This window comes from Anser cygnoides, chromosome 1 (genome assembly GCF_040182565.1).
Source record: "Anser cygnoides isolate HZ-2024a breed goose chromosome 1, Taihu_goose_T2T_genome, whole genome shotgun sequence".
Lineage (NCBI taxonomy): Eukaryota > Metazoa > Chordata > Aves > Anseriformes > Anatidae > Anser > Anser cygnoides.
Window position 1 is genome coordinate 153,627,964 of NC_089873.1, and position 17,307 is coordinate 153,645,270.

The 17,307-nt window shown below is 38.8% G+C and overlaps 1 protein-coding gene across 4 annotated transcripts; it reads right to left on the bottom strand.

The window, feature by feature from the left end:
* Positions 1 to 81: 81 nt before the first annotated feature.
* On the bottom strand, positions 82 to 17,067 carry ERCC5 (ERCC excision repair 5, endonuclease). Of its 4 annotated transcripts, none has more exons than XM_066985976.1 (16): positions 16,929 to 17,067; positions 15,739 to 15,859; positions 14,926 to 15,101; positions 14,308 to 14,423; positions 12,776 to 12,868; positions 11,948 to 12,008; positions 10,927 to 11,070; positions 9,772 to 9,979; positions 8,568 to 9,527; positions 7,993 to 8,225; positions 7,483 to 7,602; positions 5,781 to 5,994; positions 3,977 to 4,121; positions 2,969 to 3,171; positions 2,082 to 2,164; positions 82 to 736 (listed from the first exon to the last, which is right to left on the bottom strand). In XM_066985976.1, exons 2-16 carry the CDS (start codon positions 15,824 to 15,826, stop codon positions 188 to 190), a joined length of 3,393 nt encoding a protein of 1,130 aa, XP_066842077.1. In that variant the 5' UTR covers positions 15,827 to 15,859; positions 16,929 to 17,067; the 3' UTR covers positions 82 to 187. The 4 variants fall into 4 exon arrangements, with proteins under 4 accessions (XP_066842077.1, XP_066842084.1, XP_066842070.1 ...); XM_066985983.1 differs by lacking the exon at positions 16,929 to 17,067 and adding an exon at positions 16,582 to 16,908 and having other exon boundaries at positions 12,776 to 12,865; XM_066985969.1 differs by lacking the exon at positions 16,929 to 17,067 and adding an exon at positions 16,582 to 16,908.
* Positions 17,068 to 17,307: the final 240 nt, after the last annotated feature.

Here is a 17,307-nt window from a genome sequence, read left to right on the forward strand (position 1 = left end):
ATCGTGCTGAAAGAATTATTTTTTCCCGTTGTTTAAAATCCCTGCTATTTAAATTCTGGACACAAAACAATGCATGATAAATGCAGATGAATAATTTATTTTTTTTTATATACAAATTCATTAGAATACTTACAGAGTTTAAGTCATAAAAAACCCATACCCAATCTATCTTTAAGACTTTTTTTCTTTAAGGATTTTTCTTTTTTTTTCCTCTCTTATTCTGTGGTTTCTGTTTTCTGCCCTCAAACACAGATTTGGCAGTCACCATGATCAGGTTTCCCAGTTCTTCATCCTCACCACTTGAGCTACTGTACCCCTTTTTATGGTCTGCTTTCTCTACATTAGAAGCAATTTTCCTCCTTTTGCTCTCATCTAAATCTCTGCTTTCCACTTCCTCTGCTGAGGAGTCACTAGAAGTTTCTGAGAGATGCAAATTCCCAACAAAACCGCCTCCATATAAAGGTTCCTTTCTGAAATCTGAATGCTTCCTTCTTTTTCCACTTTGGATTTCTGTTGCCATGGCTTGATGATTTGAGCAGTCTGAAGTACTTCCCCCTTTCCTTTTCTCATGTTGTTTAAGTTCTTTCTCCATAACAGCAGTAGCTTCCCGAATTTCATCAGCTTCTTCTTTTTCCTTTCTCTTCAGACAAGTCACAGCTCTGCGTAGTCTCTGACTTTTAATAGCTTGTTTTTCATGCTGTGCTAGTCTGAAGAATGAATCAATTCGAAGCTGAGTCTACCAAAAATAAAACAGTGAAACAGCTTTGGATGTTTTGTGACAGGAATTCAGTTGTTATCTAAGATATACTGTAAAGCATCATAAACTAAAGCAGGACGAATGACTAATGAAATCAGTATGCATATGGGTAAGATGTATTATTACAGTAATACCTGTACTTTTATAATAAATTATGCAGTAAGAACCTTCATAGAAACTAAGGGCAAACTCCAGTTAATAAAAATTTCACATTGTGTATGTGATTATGGTTAGATATACATTGCTATTTTCAACCCTAATACAGAGAACCTTTGCAGTGTTAAGTACGTCCTTGCAAACATGTCCTTAGCTGCACGCCGTTAAAACAATAGAACATTTACTAACAAATACTGCTAACAACACTTCACACCTGCATATGCCAGTGCAACAAAATGCTGCCATTGAACTTGAGCTCAAACACATGCTGCTACAGTAGAGAGATTGAGAGTAGGACTAGAAGCAGTTGCACACAATGGATCTGTTACTCAACTATAGCCAGGCTTGCTGTATAGACTATACTAGTCCTCTCCGGTCTCCCTAAAATCAGCTAAGGAGACAGACACTTCCAAAGGCTGTTCCAGTCAACCTGAAAGTGTATGGATCTAATGACAGTTTTGTGGTACCTTTCAAGCCTTTGACTAGAGACAGCCTAGGGGAATGGTGCAGGCTACGTCTTGCTGGTAGCAAAAGGAGAAAAGAATCCTAGCTTAGGTAATCCGTTCTGCAAATAACTTTTAGAGTAGCTCAGCACACAACACTATTCACTTTTAAGTTGTATGAAAGCTGACAGTATGTTTATTTGTAAAGCTGAGTAATATTATAAATGGGCTCTTGGTCAATGGTTCAGTCTGTACTCCTTAAAGGATTGGTATGGTACCCAATAGTCCGTTTCACTTTACCAAAGTCTTAGGGGCATTTTTATAAATCATTTTAAGAGACAAAACACAGTCTTTTAAAAGCACAAAAGGTACTTGAGGTACTTGTAGTTCCAGCTACATCTGGAGCAAACAGCAACTTGGACTTGAGATAGCTGCTTGATAGATTACCAGTTTGTAAACCAACTACTGAAATTACAACCTTTGAAATTACATAGAGTGCCTCACAGTACACCCAAATCATAAAGAAACAAAGTCTAGAGAACTGTTTACTGACATATATATATAATTTGTATTTATTTATATATATTTATAAAAAAGATAAAAATATGGTCGAATTCTAGCTTCCAATAAATATATTTTTAGATTAAAGCCTCGCTGTTCATTTTAAAATGGATCTTTTACAATTTTCCAGCTAGGCTTAAGTTTTACACAGTTCTATACTTTACCTGCTGCAAGTTCAGCTGTTTCATCACAGGCAAAAGGACTTCATCTATCTTTGTCCTTGTCCAGCCAAAATGATCCTTACAGAATGTGCAGAAAGTTAAGGAACATTAAAAATGGTTATTGCTACTATTTTGTAAACACAAAATAAAAATTCCTCAAATAACCGATGTCCTGAGGAAGGCTACTCTATGTCAACATTTTTACTACTACAAAAACAAACAAAATGCCTCAAGTTATTAAACCCAACTTATGTGGATGATTCTAATATTATTTGATGTGTGTTCATCATGCCATCACATCTGTTTGTTACAGAACTTCTCTAATACCAGCACTACCCAAAGTGTGCTTCCAGGAAGAAAAAGCTCATTTTGGCTATACAGTACTGCCGTAAAATGCAATACCTGTAAATAAATTACTTTTACATTTGCACACCCTGAAATTTTCATTTACTGTTTAAAACATTATTAGTTCTGCACGCATTGCCATCTACTTTTCAACAACTCACTGCAGCTCAAGCTGCAACCGGTGCAAGAAATAGACATTACTGAAAGGAATGCAGTAAATAAATAGCTTTTGAAACTCACATGTGAAAGACAGAACAGTTACAGAAGCATAACGTCACAACAAGCTGCTCAGTCCAGCTATGAGACCAGATTCAAAGTGAAGCAGGAGGGCAGCACAGCCTCAAATGCCATATGTGCATAGCTACATTCTTTTCAATTCCAGAGCTGGTATCAGCGTAGGAGAGCGCACACAGCTGGGGCAAGGAGGCCCCTCACACCAATGAGACGTTAAGAATTTGGCACACTGCTACCGAGTCACTACCTAGCCTTACGAACTTTAATCTGGATACTTTTAGCTAACAACTCCTGTCTTATAGTAAAAGGATATTCTCTGATCTGTTCTACATCAGGCTTCCCCCAGGTGAACGAACCCCTTGTTTCATCCACCACAGGCTTCAGGTACGCTTCTGCTACCGCTGGATTCGGGAAACCTGAAGAAAGCTGCAGCTCCCGCAACTTCTTCTTGACTTTGGTATCATGTGGATTAGGTCTCATTTTCTTATTTTTCTGAGCCTCCTGCCACCACTCACTGAAAAACAGAGGAAAGCATTCATTTGTCCCCATAAAATGTAACTTGGAATGTCAAGAGCATCCATGCTAACTTAAATGGCTTTAATCAGACTCCCTACTTCAGTTGCTGCATGACATGAGGTAGGAAATTTTCAAATAAAAATGGCCAAAGGGACGTATAACCTGAAAGCAGAAAGGACGAAACATATACAGTCAATACAGCTATTGCCAGCCAAGGTACCAAACGTCACCTGGATTCCCCCTAAGCAGCTAAACAGAAGGCCTTAAATTCAGTCTTATTTGGGAAGGACATACCACATGTAACAATCATTTTTGGAGGGTTTTTTTTTGAAAAGGAAAAATTAAAAAGGACTTCTAACCATCCTCATGATTGCCAATACAGCTGGCATGGCATTCTTCAAACCTTGTTCTTCCCCACAGCCTACCTGTCTGTCTCTTTCCAGGTCATCCATTCCTCACTCATCAAGTCTCTTTTCTCTATGAGCAAGCTACAGGACCTTCTCACATACTCAGGGAGAAACAACCTCCACTCCACTAGGGATCCAGCTCTGCAATGAACTCAGAGGCAGTTGCGCAGTTCTAAAGCTGTTCTATTATCTTCATTAGTCTCGTGGTAATTGCTGTATCAACATATTTTATTTACCTGCCATTTCAAATACCGATACAACGAGTCACATATTTTATAGTTAACTCAGAGTCCTTAACGATGCTCATATGTTTTGTTGAATGCTTAAGCAGCAGCAAAGTGTATTTACTAACATTCATATTATAGAAAGACATGAAAAAGATACAACAAAGCATACGCGAATTTTATGAGAGGTTCCAGTCCACGCCCAGGAAATTCATTTAAGATCTCCATCGCTGTTACAAAGCCAACATTTGGGATGCCCTCGGTGTAGTCACTTCCAAGCAAGTATGCCAGATTGATTAACTTGCTTCGATCCAACCCTGTGAAAGACAGTAAACCAAATATAACCAGTGCATTCTGCATCTGTTCTCTTCCAGAAAATTTAATATTTTTAATTCGTAAGACAAACGACAAAAGAAATACAGATGCATTAACATCAGAATTTGCTAAATTATATTCTGGAGCAGTGTCAATATGCTACTGCTAGCTCAAGCACCATAGTTGTATTTGCTAGCTTAGCATAGTTTAGCACATCTTGCCAAAATTAATGCATTACAGTGCAGAAATCCAGATTTCCCCTATGGTCTTCAAGAGCTAAGAGATAATATTTTACATATATTTCTCCAGTTACTGTCCTGTTCTCATCTAATGCCAACCTGAATTTAGCAATTCCTGAATCAGCAATAAAAATATTCAAATCCTCAGTTTTGAATTCTAGTCTACAATATCAACACCTCTGCTTTTTGAAAGTGCTCCCAAACTGGAAGTCATTTGCTCTGTGCTAGTGCAGTTACTCCAATAGACCAAAAGAGCCCCAAAAACAGCTAGAAAGAAGAAAGAACTCAGTTGACCTCTTCTTCTGGGTACATTATAAGATCTGAGACAACCAGACTGATTTGCAGTGACTAACTTCAGGAGTTTACATCAAAAATAAATATTCCTGTGGAGAAAAGAAGGAACGTGTGTCTAAGCCCCCATCAGAATGCCAGTCAGGATACTCACTAACTGTCAGGCAAGAAGAAGAACTGTTTAATGCATAGAAAGGGAGTAGCAGTAAAAGACTGCAGAGGAATGTGACATGAAGACAGATGATGACTATTTTTCAATAAATAAATAACATCTCTGGTTTATTGCATTAGTAGCAGCTAAAAATCATGTGTGCTTTTGCAGAACTTCTTTACAAGTAAACTACAGTGGCATACCTAAAATAAGTAGGGAAAGTTTCATTCAGCTTGCTGGGAAAATAAATCAAAAACATTTTTCACCACATAAAAAATGTGTAATTTTACATGCTGAAGGACTAGAATATTATTTCAAAGACCATATCCCAAAAATGTCAAAGCTGAATTTAACTGAGTTCTGCCATTACATTTATGTTCAAGACAAAAAAAATTGTAAAAATTGGCTCATATTTTCCTTAATACACTTCAGACAACACTGAAGCTTAACAGTTCAATATAATTAGCAACAATTTGATCAGATAGGTACAAGAACAATCAGAAGAAAAAACTGTCAATACTAACTAAAAAAAAAACAAAAAACTTTTCACAGAGCATATAAGTACACTGGATCCATTTTTAATCATTATGTGTCATTATGTCCAAAATAAACTTCCATTTCCAGAATGTTACAAATCTGATGACATCAGAATACAGTTTTCCCACATTAGAAAAGTCATACTGACATTTACCCAGAACCTGGCACTGTAGTTCATGCCTCCAGCCTTTACTGATCATCACACTAACTCACTGCATTAAATGCAGGTGTACCAGGCAGCTGCAAATTCAGAGGGGTCAACTGAATTTGCATCATGCATTAAAAACAGCAACCCAATTGAATTTCTTTAGAGACTTTCCAAATAACAGACATTTTATACACCTGTTATGTAGGAATCCTGTAGGGAATTCAACTTCAAAAAGATATGTGGCAAAGCTGTCCTATCAAAGACTGTATCTAACAGATCAGTTGCTGAGCCTTACCTAGCTGGTTTTGAAAATCAATGTATTGATAATATTCCACATATTTGTTTTGACTGAAGAAATTTTTATAAACATGCCGTGCACCAAATAACCAAACATCGCTATCATCAGTGATTGTCCCAGAGGTCTGGTCAGTGAGGTCCAGTATAGCACACTGTGCCTCCGCTTCCATTGGAGCTTCGATGTATGGAATGCCAAACAGACGGAGGAGCTCCTGTAAGAGACAAAGCAGTTAATATTTCATCTGAAAAATGAAATTTTAATGTTTTTCTACATGACTCAAAACTGCTAGATTCACACTTGGGAGGTATTTAATATTTCACAGCAAATCTTAATTTCAACAAGAGAGCACTATGTACAGTTAAGTCAAAGCAGAAATCCCACTTACTCATCTCAAGAAGATAGTGCACCACTTGATCACACTATTGCTGCAGAGTTTGAGAATCTCCTGTATTAATCACACAAACAAGCTCAAGTTTTGTACTTTCTACAGCCACTACTTTACCATGGAGAAAAGTCCATGCATTATAGTTATGTGGACTCCACGAAGAAAGAAAGATGGAGGTTAAAAAAAAATAAAATAAAATTAGTCATCACCTTAGCTCAGAAAATAGCTAGAATGCCTATGAGAAATATGTGTATCTGCTAACTAACAGCAAGCAGACTAGCCATCCTCTGGATGGTGGTTTGATACACATGTATTTCGATACATTTTACACGATCTGCTTTTACAGAATACATTGCTTAACCTCAGTTAAGTATCTCATACACAAGAGGTTTACATACAAGTGTTACACAATTCTGGATTGCTTCATCTCCAGGAATCATACTTTCCATTTACACTCCTGCACCCAATAGAATGTCTATAGAACATATCTAGATATAACAATCTAGAATATATATAATCTGAAGATATTGTATATGTTATAATATTATATTATATACAATCTGGATTTATAATAATCACTGCAAAAGCTAAAGGTATAAATTTTATTAAATATATATTTAATATGCATATATGTAGTGTATATGTTGTGCAGTACCATTATATGGCACATGATATTACAGAAGCACAATCTCCTGGCCTTCAAAAAAATCATCTGAAGAAACAAGTATGAGCAAATATTTAACATAAGAAAGAAAAATTTCGATCACTTTACAGCCACCCTAATTATTCCTTTTACACACACAAAAAAAAAATACAAACTTACATGTATGTCTCAGAATTTGTTGGCATAATTTTACTGCATCATAGATGCCATCACTACTGTACTATATTACAGTTGCATTAACTTACACTGTATTTCAAGTAGTCCTTCCATTTGACTGGATTATCCTTTCAATGTTAATATTCTAACAGCAGTTACAGGTTTACGCAGGTATTACTGGTGAGATTCCTTAAAAAGATCAAGCTGGCACAACCTTAAAAGGCTGATGCTTTAAAAATATTAATTTACTCATAATTTTAATATCATTTTATGGTGTTATAGCATTTATTTGAAATTGTTGGGATTGAAGGTTAATCTCAATTATGTTCAATATTTAAAATCAAGCAGACTGAAGAAAACAAGCTTCTAAGAGGAAGAAAAGGTGACCCATAACTAAAGAAAATAACAAACAGCTTTTAAGAAAATGTTCAACTACGAGGGTGGGGGGACACATCTTACCCTACATCATATCAAAATGATTCAAAAAATACTACCTGGCTTTCCAAGAACATCTGTCCTGTTACAGAAGAAGCAACACGCTCCTGCTGCTGTTTTTGAGCCTGAAGCACATCCTGCTCAACAGAAAGGTCATCTTCTAATTCTTCTAGTTCTTCCTGAAAAACAAAACAAGATTTTGGTCATTTCAACAATTTAGTACTTTACTACGTACTTTGCCTAAGGACACCTAAGTCTACAATTATCATTATTCTAATAGTATATGCTCCATTAATTCATGCTAAGAAGTTGTCATAGTTTCTCTAAAGCAGTAAGTTACAAGACCATAGATAAGGCTTCTTACCAGAGTGCTAAAACCTTACATTTTCCCTCCAATTTCAGAGAGATTATGGTTAACTGTAATCTTTAAGGAAAAATCAGCCCCCATAAAATTAAAATGAATATATGAAAACAATGAAATGGTAAAGAGCTGCCCAATGGTTTTCCTTAAAAAGTATTTGGGGACAGAGCACTTCATTACCAGCTCAGAACAAATAACAAGGAGTTACCAAACTGATGTCTTGCCACTCATCTGCTGCGTCTTTACCATCATTTTCTTGTTCAGCATTCTGACTGTTTGTCAGCTGCGCTCCATCAGACTGCTTCTGCAAGTCCTGCGTGACAACATCTTGTCTGTCCTTCTCCATTTCTGAAAGTGCTGGTTTTTCAACCAGTCTCTCATCATATTTAGTAGGTGAATCACCCTCATTACTGATTTCAGCATCCACTTCAATAAAGCTTCCTATAAAAGGAAAATAAACTCCTTAGTTTTGTCTTGCTAAATGCAAAAAAACAGAAATAAGGATTGTGAAACTACAGAAACCAAGTAGTTGACCATTCCATACACCAGTTAATCACGTTCAAGGTACAGAACAGCATGCTGTCCTCCTCCATATCGTATACCCAGGTTTCAACAAAACAGCATAAGCCCAAGGGGAAAATATAGCTCAGATTTTTTTCCCAATCCATACGTATGCAGGAATGGATGTGTTTTAAAGCATTTCTTAAAAGAGAAGGTTAAATTGACTTCAAATAAAACAAGGCCATATTTTCTTATCTTTTTATATGATTAAAAAACACATACCATCAGAATCACTGTCTTCAGACTGTGTTATGCCTTCTCTTTCCTCCTTAGGACCTTCTGCTGGTGGAAAAAAAATAATTTCCTTTTGTACCTCAGATACATTCTCTTCTGTTTGTAAAATTACTTCCTCTATATTTTTAGAAGTTTTCAAGTTTTCCTCAGTTTCAGAAAGGTCTGCTGCTTCACTGTGAAGCAAAGACTCTATACTAGTTTCTGCAGGGGAATAGCTTGGCTTCTGAATGCACAAGTTTGTATCCTTGTTTTCCAAAGAATTTGAGTTCATTTTTGAATCATTTTCTTCTTTATCATCATCTTCTTTTTCTTTTCTAGCATCATCAACACAAGAATAATTTTCAGCTGTGGATATACTGGTGCCCTTGGGTGTAATTTGATTTTTTTCCAACTCCTGACTCTTTTGTCCAAATTCAGAGTCTTGCATAATCACTTGGTTTGATGAATGAATTGCAGACGTAGGTATTTTTTTATCCTCCCGTACTTCAGGAACATGATCTTCCTCATCTGAGCTACTAAGCAGAAAATCCTTCACTTCTGACCTTTCTGTTAGCACTCTATCAGTTCTAACAGTAACAACTTCCTCCTCTTCATCATCATCATCGTCGTCATTCAGAGCTCGCTGAATTGCCCATAATGTTCTCGGAGACACGCTGCCTTCCTCTGTTATAGATGGGACAACGTTCAAGCGTCCTTCATCTTTGTACCCCAATTCTTCTTCCGAGCTGCTTTCCGCCATAGCTGCCTGGATAGCAAGCAAAGTCTGGGGAGAGGGTGGTGCTGTTACTACATTTTTATCTTTCTCTGTCTGCAACTTGTCAGATGCAACTACTCCTGCATTCGCAGGAGATTCATTCATGTTATTCAACTTCGTAAATTCAGTCGTTTTCGATGAGGGTCCTGCAGTAGCTTCCAAGTCTCTACTAGTAGCTTCTTTTGCTTGAATACCTGAAAAGAAACATTTCAGTAAAAGACCGTTTTATACTAGCATTCCATCTTACATGAGGAAAAAGTTCATTTGAAAGTTAATAAACCAGTTTTCTACATTTGCTGATCATAATTAATTATAGCTAACAGCACTGCAAAATTCATACATACACCTGTAAACAATATTCAATGCTTTTCTTAAAATTAATGGCTGCAGACTGCACACACGAAATAAGACATTTTATAAAATGGAGAGCTGACATACCTTTTATTAAGATATAGTGAGAAGTGTCTTCAGAAATTACCCTTCTAGATTCCACTTCTTTCACAAAACCACCTTCATTTTCGTACTGTTCTTGGATTGGACCTGAGTGTTGTTGATTCAATTCTTTTTCTACGTTTTCTATGCACCGATTGAGGTTGCTTTTCTTAAGCAAACCCCTAAGCTGGTACTGGGAAAAGTCACTGGACTCCTTAAAAAAAATAATAGTCCAAGTAAATTTAAATAAAATGCCACCAGCTGTACCTTTATGCAAGTGCACTTACCACGCTCATGAGAGCCTTTTAATAGAAATATTTTCCTATTTCCTTTAAGCAGATAACATTTGTCTTTTGTTGACTGCTGCACTCCCAAGCAAAAGTGCTATTAGCATCGTAACGCACATTAGAAGTCTAACAGGTAAATAGTTTTGAATGCTGGCTAAACACAATGAGACGTAAGTGACATGACCAACAAAGGTTAGCTGGCTAATGGGCCTGGTCCCCATCTTAAAAGCAACACCATTTTCACAGAATCCATATGTGGGTGGTTTTAAGATGTTGCCCACCACTAGATGCTCCTTAGCGTACACTCTGGCACAAGCTATCATTTCATCTGACAGATACTGCACTTTAAAAAAATCTAACCGTGCTTTGAATAGCTGATCTAGAAGTAAGCACTGTAGGGTTCTCTGTTTGTCTCTGAACGGCTTTAGTATCACATCTGCCTGAGTTACAGCTATGAAGGTCTTTTCCCAGCTGCCAGCTTCCCTAACAACCTGAGGGTTTGGAATTCAAGCTGTGTTCATTCTGCCTGATTTATCCACATTAGTGATACATTCTTGCAATTGGAACCTTGGGCATAATGCTGCTGAGGCATGAGGCACAGCGTGATTTATTCGTTCTTGCCAAACTGAATTAGCTCTGCCAATTTTAGTAGAAATCAAGAGATAGGACACTGAATGCACACATGGGAAGGATCTGTTAAGAGTTATTACCTCGTTGTTTTTCTTTCCCCCTCAACATAACATCTCTCATTAAATAGGCTTGGGAGTAAAGCTCTGCAGATGTGATACCCTTATGTAGTCTTCATCTGCATTAATGGCAATAGCTCCATTCTAATGACTTAAAACTATTCTAAAAATATTCTAAAAAGTATTACCTCTGGCATTGCTTCAAACAATGTTCTTTTTCGTTTTGTAAATTCTTTCATATCAGTCAAGATCTCATGTTTTATTTCTGGAGGCAGCTTGTTAAAATCTTCTGACTCAATATCTATAGAATGAGGGTTTTCAAATAATTCTTCCTATAAAAATGGAAAAAGAAACATTTATTTTGTATTAACACCCATCAATAACTATGAAGTATTTCCATTATTATTTCAAATTGAAAAAAACACCTACAAAACCATGGTTGCTATTTCCTATACTGTGAAAAAAAAAAACAGTAAAGAAAAAACTAGAGCACCAAATACTTACCTAATTATTGACATACACTCCATAGGCTATAACTTAAAAACTTGGTTTTGTTCTTTTTATAAAAAGACATTTAGTATGAATCACATAAACAAGTTTTACAGCCTCAGCAAGTCTGATTTTATCACTCAAATGAGGTTTTTTTTTGCAAACTACTTCAAACATTAACTATACTTGCAAAAGAATTTTTTATTTTTGTTTTTCATTTGCATGAAAAAACAATAATGTCACTGTTGAATATGTATTCTGCTTAAATGATGTATTTATTTTCTCCTCTTCTCCTGAGATGAACGCATCAGAAAAGAATACAGAATTTATCTGTGAAAACTCAAAGACCAGTGTTTCAACATCAATTCTTATCTGGAGAAGTATGCAAATTCTGCTAAGGATGCTGTCTTATTTCGTTTGCACACATCTCATGAAATGCACACATTCCATTTTTGCCATTACAAAAAAGAATTCTTCACTTATCCAGAAAAAATATTTAAAAATCCTATTTTGCTGTATTCTAGAGAAGAAAATTTCATTTGCATTTTCTGGTTAGTAGGAAAACAAGGCATCCTTAAAATTAACTTGTGTGCTTTATCAATAATGCTTTAATAAGACCTATAACCGCAAACCCAAACACTGTTGTTTGTTTTTTTTTTTTAAACAGAACATGTAAATACAGGATAGCTCTCAATAACAAGGGAATTAGAATGCATTTACCTGCAGTATCTTTTTTTGGCTCATTCTCACTTCCCATTCTTTTTCATCTTCCTCCTCTGAGCTAAAAATCACAAGAGAAAAAAGATGTAGATATTTCCCTGGGTAAATGAAATACCTATAAAAGGCCATTAGTCTTCCCTTCACTGATACATAGAAAAATTCACACACAACAGCAAACTACACACACGCAAACAAATATAAATAAAATTCAAAAAGGTATGAACAGAAGGCAAGAAGGCAGACTTCTCTGAGTTAAACTGAGATGAACATAATTTTTGCTTTTTAAATAATTAACTGATTCTTATTCGGTCAGCATTTAAATTATATGAAAGTATATAAAGTATACATAAACTGTGCAAAGAGTAATCTAATGGATACGTTTCCACTTAGACTTATTTAAGATATCACAAATTTGACAAGTACATACAAAGTCTACTTTTGCTCAACACATCTACACTACTAAATGAAGGGACACAAACCAGAATCAGGCTACCACACACGAGCTACCCCAACTTGAACAGTCGGGTTCATTTAGTCACATAGATGTAGTCACAGAAAGTGAGATAGCACTTTCAGCCCTGAACATGAATTCAGAGTAGAATACTAATCTGTGGGCTGAAAGCTTGTTCTGTTATTTTCCAATAAATAATTAGAAGACTTCTGAATCCAGAGTTAGAATCCTATCTGTCCAAAAAGAAACTGAAATAAAACATAAATATACTTCACATATTATGGAGTCACATGGGTCAAAAGTCTTTCAGCAACACTTTTATACTCTTATCTGAGTTTATTTTAGCCATTTTATCTATTTTTCTTAATTCTACCTACCTGTTCTTCTCTTCATTCTCTAAAGAAGGCAATACATATATATCATCAATTTCTTCTCTTCGAACTTGTGTTATACTGGGCAAAACTTCACTGCTTAGGGGGAAAAAAAGCGATTAATAGATACATAAAATTTACCTGCCACTTGTAAATAAGAGGAAAAAAATGTCTGGGAGAGGGAAACATAACCCCCATTTTTAAAAGGGAAAAAAGGAATACCTGGGGAACTACAGGCTAGTTGGTCTCACCTCTGTGCCCAGCAAGATCATGGCGGAGATCCTCCTAGAAACTAAACTAAGGCACACGGAAAATAAGGAGGTGATTGGTAACAGCCAACATGGCTTCACTAAGGGCAGATCGTGCCTGACAAATCTGGTGGCCTTCTACGACAGGGTTACAGCATTGGCGGATAGGGGAAGAGCACGTGACATCATCTACCTGGCCCTGTGCAAAGCATTTGACACTGTCCCCCATGATGCCCTTGCCCCTAAATCAGAGACATGGATTTGACAGATGGATCACTCGGTGGGTAAGGAATTGGCTGGATAGCTGCACTCAAGGAGTTGTGGTCAACAGCTCAATGTCCAAGTGGAGATCAGTGACGAGTGGTGTTCGTCAGGGGTCGGTGTTGGGTCCAGCGCTGTTTAACATCTTTGTTGTGGACATGTATATGGGATCAAGTGTACCCTCGGCAAGTTTGCCTCCGACACCAAGCTGAGTGGTGTGGTCGACAAGCTGGAGGGAAGGGATGCCATCCAGAGGGACACAGACAAGCTTGAGAGGTGGGCCTGTGTGGACATCATGAGGTTCAACAAGGCCAAGTGCAAGGTCCTGCATCTGGGCCAGGGCAATCCCAAGCACAAATACAGACTAGATGGAGAATGGATTGAGAGCAGCCCTGAGGAGAAGGACCTGGAGTGCTGGTTGACGAGAAGCTTGACATGAGCCAGCAATAAGCCCTTGCAGCCCAGAAAGCCAATCGTACTCCGGGCTCTCCTCTTGTGAGACCCCACCTCGAGCCCTGCGTTCATCTCAGGGGCCCCAGCACAAGAAGGACAGGGAAGTATAGAATGAGCCCAGAGGAAGGACACAAAGATAATCATAGGGCTAGAGCATCTCTCCTAGAAAGACACGTTGAGGAAGTTGGGGTTGTTCAGCCTGGAGACGAGAAGGCTCCAGGGAGACCTTACAGTGACCTTCCAGTACCTAACAGGGGCTACAGGAAAGCTGGGGAGGGACTGTTTGTCAGGGAGTGCAGTGATGGGACAAGTGGGAATGGCTTTAAACTAAAAGAGGGTAGATTTAGATTACATATAAGGAAGAAATTCCTTTCTATGAGGGTGGCAAGGCACTAGAACAGGTTGCCCAGAGAAGCTGTAGACGTCCCAGCCCTGGAAGTGTTCAAGGTCAGGTTGGATAGGGTTTTGGGCAACCTGGTCCGGTGGGAGGTGTCCCTGCCCACGGCAGGGGGTTGGAATTAGATGATCTTTAAGGCCCTTTCCAACCCAAACCGTTCTGTGAATTTTTATTCCTACCTTCTGCCTGTAAGAGCAGTTTTGATTGCTTGTCTCTTCAAAAATGTTTTCAAGAGTTTCTCTGTAGTTGTCCTGGAATCACGCACGGCCACGTCCTTCCTGTGTCTTCGCTTAGCCTGTGAACATGAAATCAACAACAACAAAATTTTGCTCAATGCCGAAGACCAAATTACTCTAAAAATTCTGTGTGCTAAGCCTAAGAGCAACTCCTAACTCACTCTACACCAGTGGAGACACAGCCTTCAGATCCTATAAATCCTTCTGGGTTGGTGTCCTCTGTGGGACTCAGGAGTAGTTTTCAGCTTCTGAGTATAAATGCTTTTAAGATCAGGTCCATTCTGAAGCAACACCCAGGCTTACGCCATGATCTACTTCTCTGCAATCTGATTTCTATGCAAATCAAACCTGAATAAGTATCTATCAAAAAGGAGCAGCTGCAAGCTCCACGAGATGACCAAAACTGGGACTGCAAAGAACATCTGCACAGCAGTGTCATTCAAGCCTTCCATCCTCATGGCTCAGAAGCACAAGCAGAACTCAAGGAATTTGAAAATTCTACTCATTAGCAACAGACATACATCCTATTTTGCATTGCAATGACCCTGCACAGGTACATACCAAAGTCTGTCTCTTCAGAAGCGGTGCCTCTCCATCAAAAACAAAGACAGGCCGAATTCGGAAAAACAGTAACTTGCAGAGTCGATTAAACAGAGTGAGGAGGTGAGCATTTTGTATGGAATTCCCACGACGATCTCTGGCTCCCTTTATTGCTTGGTTTAACCAAATACTAATATCTTAAAGAATGGTTAAGAAGAAATAATGTGCAATCCTACACATATATCATATTAACTGTTTCTATAAAGCGCACATACTTGACTGAGTGGCTTTTGCTCGCTGTTCCAGGCTTGGCCTATTGAAGCCCTGGTTATCCAAACACTCATGAACTTTGGAAAAAAATAAATTCTTCCCTCTGCCACTCTACACAAAGAGCAAAGTTGAAACTACCCCACAGCAAGTAGTATCTATCTCCTCAGTTACGTTTACAAATAAATGAAAAGTAACTTCATCTGCATCTTTCTAACATATTTCCAGCATGTAATCAATGGAAGCTTACACAAAAGGATTTTAATTTTGTTCATCTTCCAGTCCTAACTAGTGTCACATTTATTTATAAAAAAAACAAAAACCTGCAGCCTAACATTTGTGTTAAAAGACTTGTTGAAAAGTCTTACTTTTAAAAAAATATAAACAAGCATAAAGGTCTTAGTATCCACATATTATAAAACATAAAAACTACTCATCAAAATATTGTCACAATTTAATATGAAAATTTTAAAAAGCCGAACGCAATAGATCACGTAGAAGTAAGAGAAATAGTTAAAATAACCTCCCTCACAAATTTGGCTCCTCAGCCTTACTTTTAAAGGATACCAACAGCAAGAATTTTTCCTTCTAGTGTTTCTGGGTTTATAGGTCTTCCGGTACATTCAAGCAGTTTCCAAAGTCCTTGAACTCCCATTGTTCTTTCTTAGCTACTTTGAGAGAGAAGAATCTAGGAGGAATAAATAAAAGTATAATTGAAAGGTTGTCTGAACCATTTATGCTTTATTAATGAAAACCCAGACCATTATTACTACAATTAGAAATAATAAACAAACAAAAACAAACATCCCACATCAAGAGCATCAAGACTAAAGAGGGGCTTTATTAAAAACCATCTACTGAATAACTTGCCAGTCACATAATGGCAAGTCAAGGTCTCTGCTGAAATTATCTCACATTCAAATGTGAGATTTAAAATAACAGAAGTCTGATTTGTTGTGCTACAAAGCGAGAAATGTGGTAAAATATATTCCCTTCCGAACAGGTCAAATTTAAATCACAGAATCATAGAATCATTAGGGTTGGGAGAGACCTCCAAGATCACCTGGTCCAACCATCTCCCTACCACCAATGTCACCCACTAAACCATGTCCCTAAGCACCACGTCCAACCTTTCCTTGAACACCCCCAGGGACGGTGACACCACCACCTCCCTGGGCAACCCATCCCAATGCCTGACTGCGCTTTCTGAGAAGAGATGCCTCAGAGTTCACGGTTGTAGAAAACTACTCGCATCTCAAAAAAAGCTAAAGGCAGACAATCTTTCATATTCAACAGGTGTATAAGGGTTATAAAGAGAAGAAAAAAACAAAACAAGAATAAACAAACAACCAAGAGATGATGAGTATAAACTGAGTTAGGTAAAATATCGCCCTTGCTGAACTAGCTTACGAAATCTGTTGGGCAAGAAGGGGTTCTTTCCTGCCTTTGCCTGCCAAGTAAAGGCGAACAAGCAGCATTCAATCGTTGTGGTAGAAGAGAAGCGCTGCCAGCAGATGCCCCCTGTACCACGGTCTGCTACGGGGGGTACGCCGCCCCCAGCCGGCCACCCTTCCCCCGAAGCCGCCCCACCGAAGTCCGTCAGGGTTCCGAGGACCCCCCTGGGGTAGAGGCAAACGCCCCCACCCCCTCAGCCGGTCACGCGCACCCTGACGGCCGCCCCCCGGCCCCTCAGCGCCCCCGGTGCAGCGATGACCGTTGGGGCGGGGGCGACCGCCAGGGGCGCGCGCAGGGCTCACCTGAGGGGAGGGGGAGGAGAGGGAAGCGGCCGCGTCACGCCGAGATCGCCCTCGCGGTGCGAGGTGCGCATGCGCGCCCACCGCGTCGCCCGCCGGGAAGTGTGGTTCGCGGAGCGGGGCCCGGCGCCATGATGGGAGGGGCGGCGCGGGGCGGGGCGGAGCACAAAATGGCGGAGGCAGCGGGGGCCCCCTGGTGGGCAAGGGGCGGGCGGCGGGGCTCCACGTTCAAAGTCAAGAGATTCAAGTCCTCAGCTTGCAGAAGTAAGTATTTAAAATTGCTCATCTGAAAAGTATCATCTTCAAAAGCCGCGGGGGTTTGCTAAGCAGGGGTTGCAAACATGATCCCTCATTTACCCATTTTCCTAAAGAAATCTTCTAG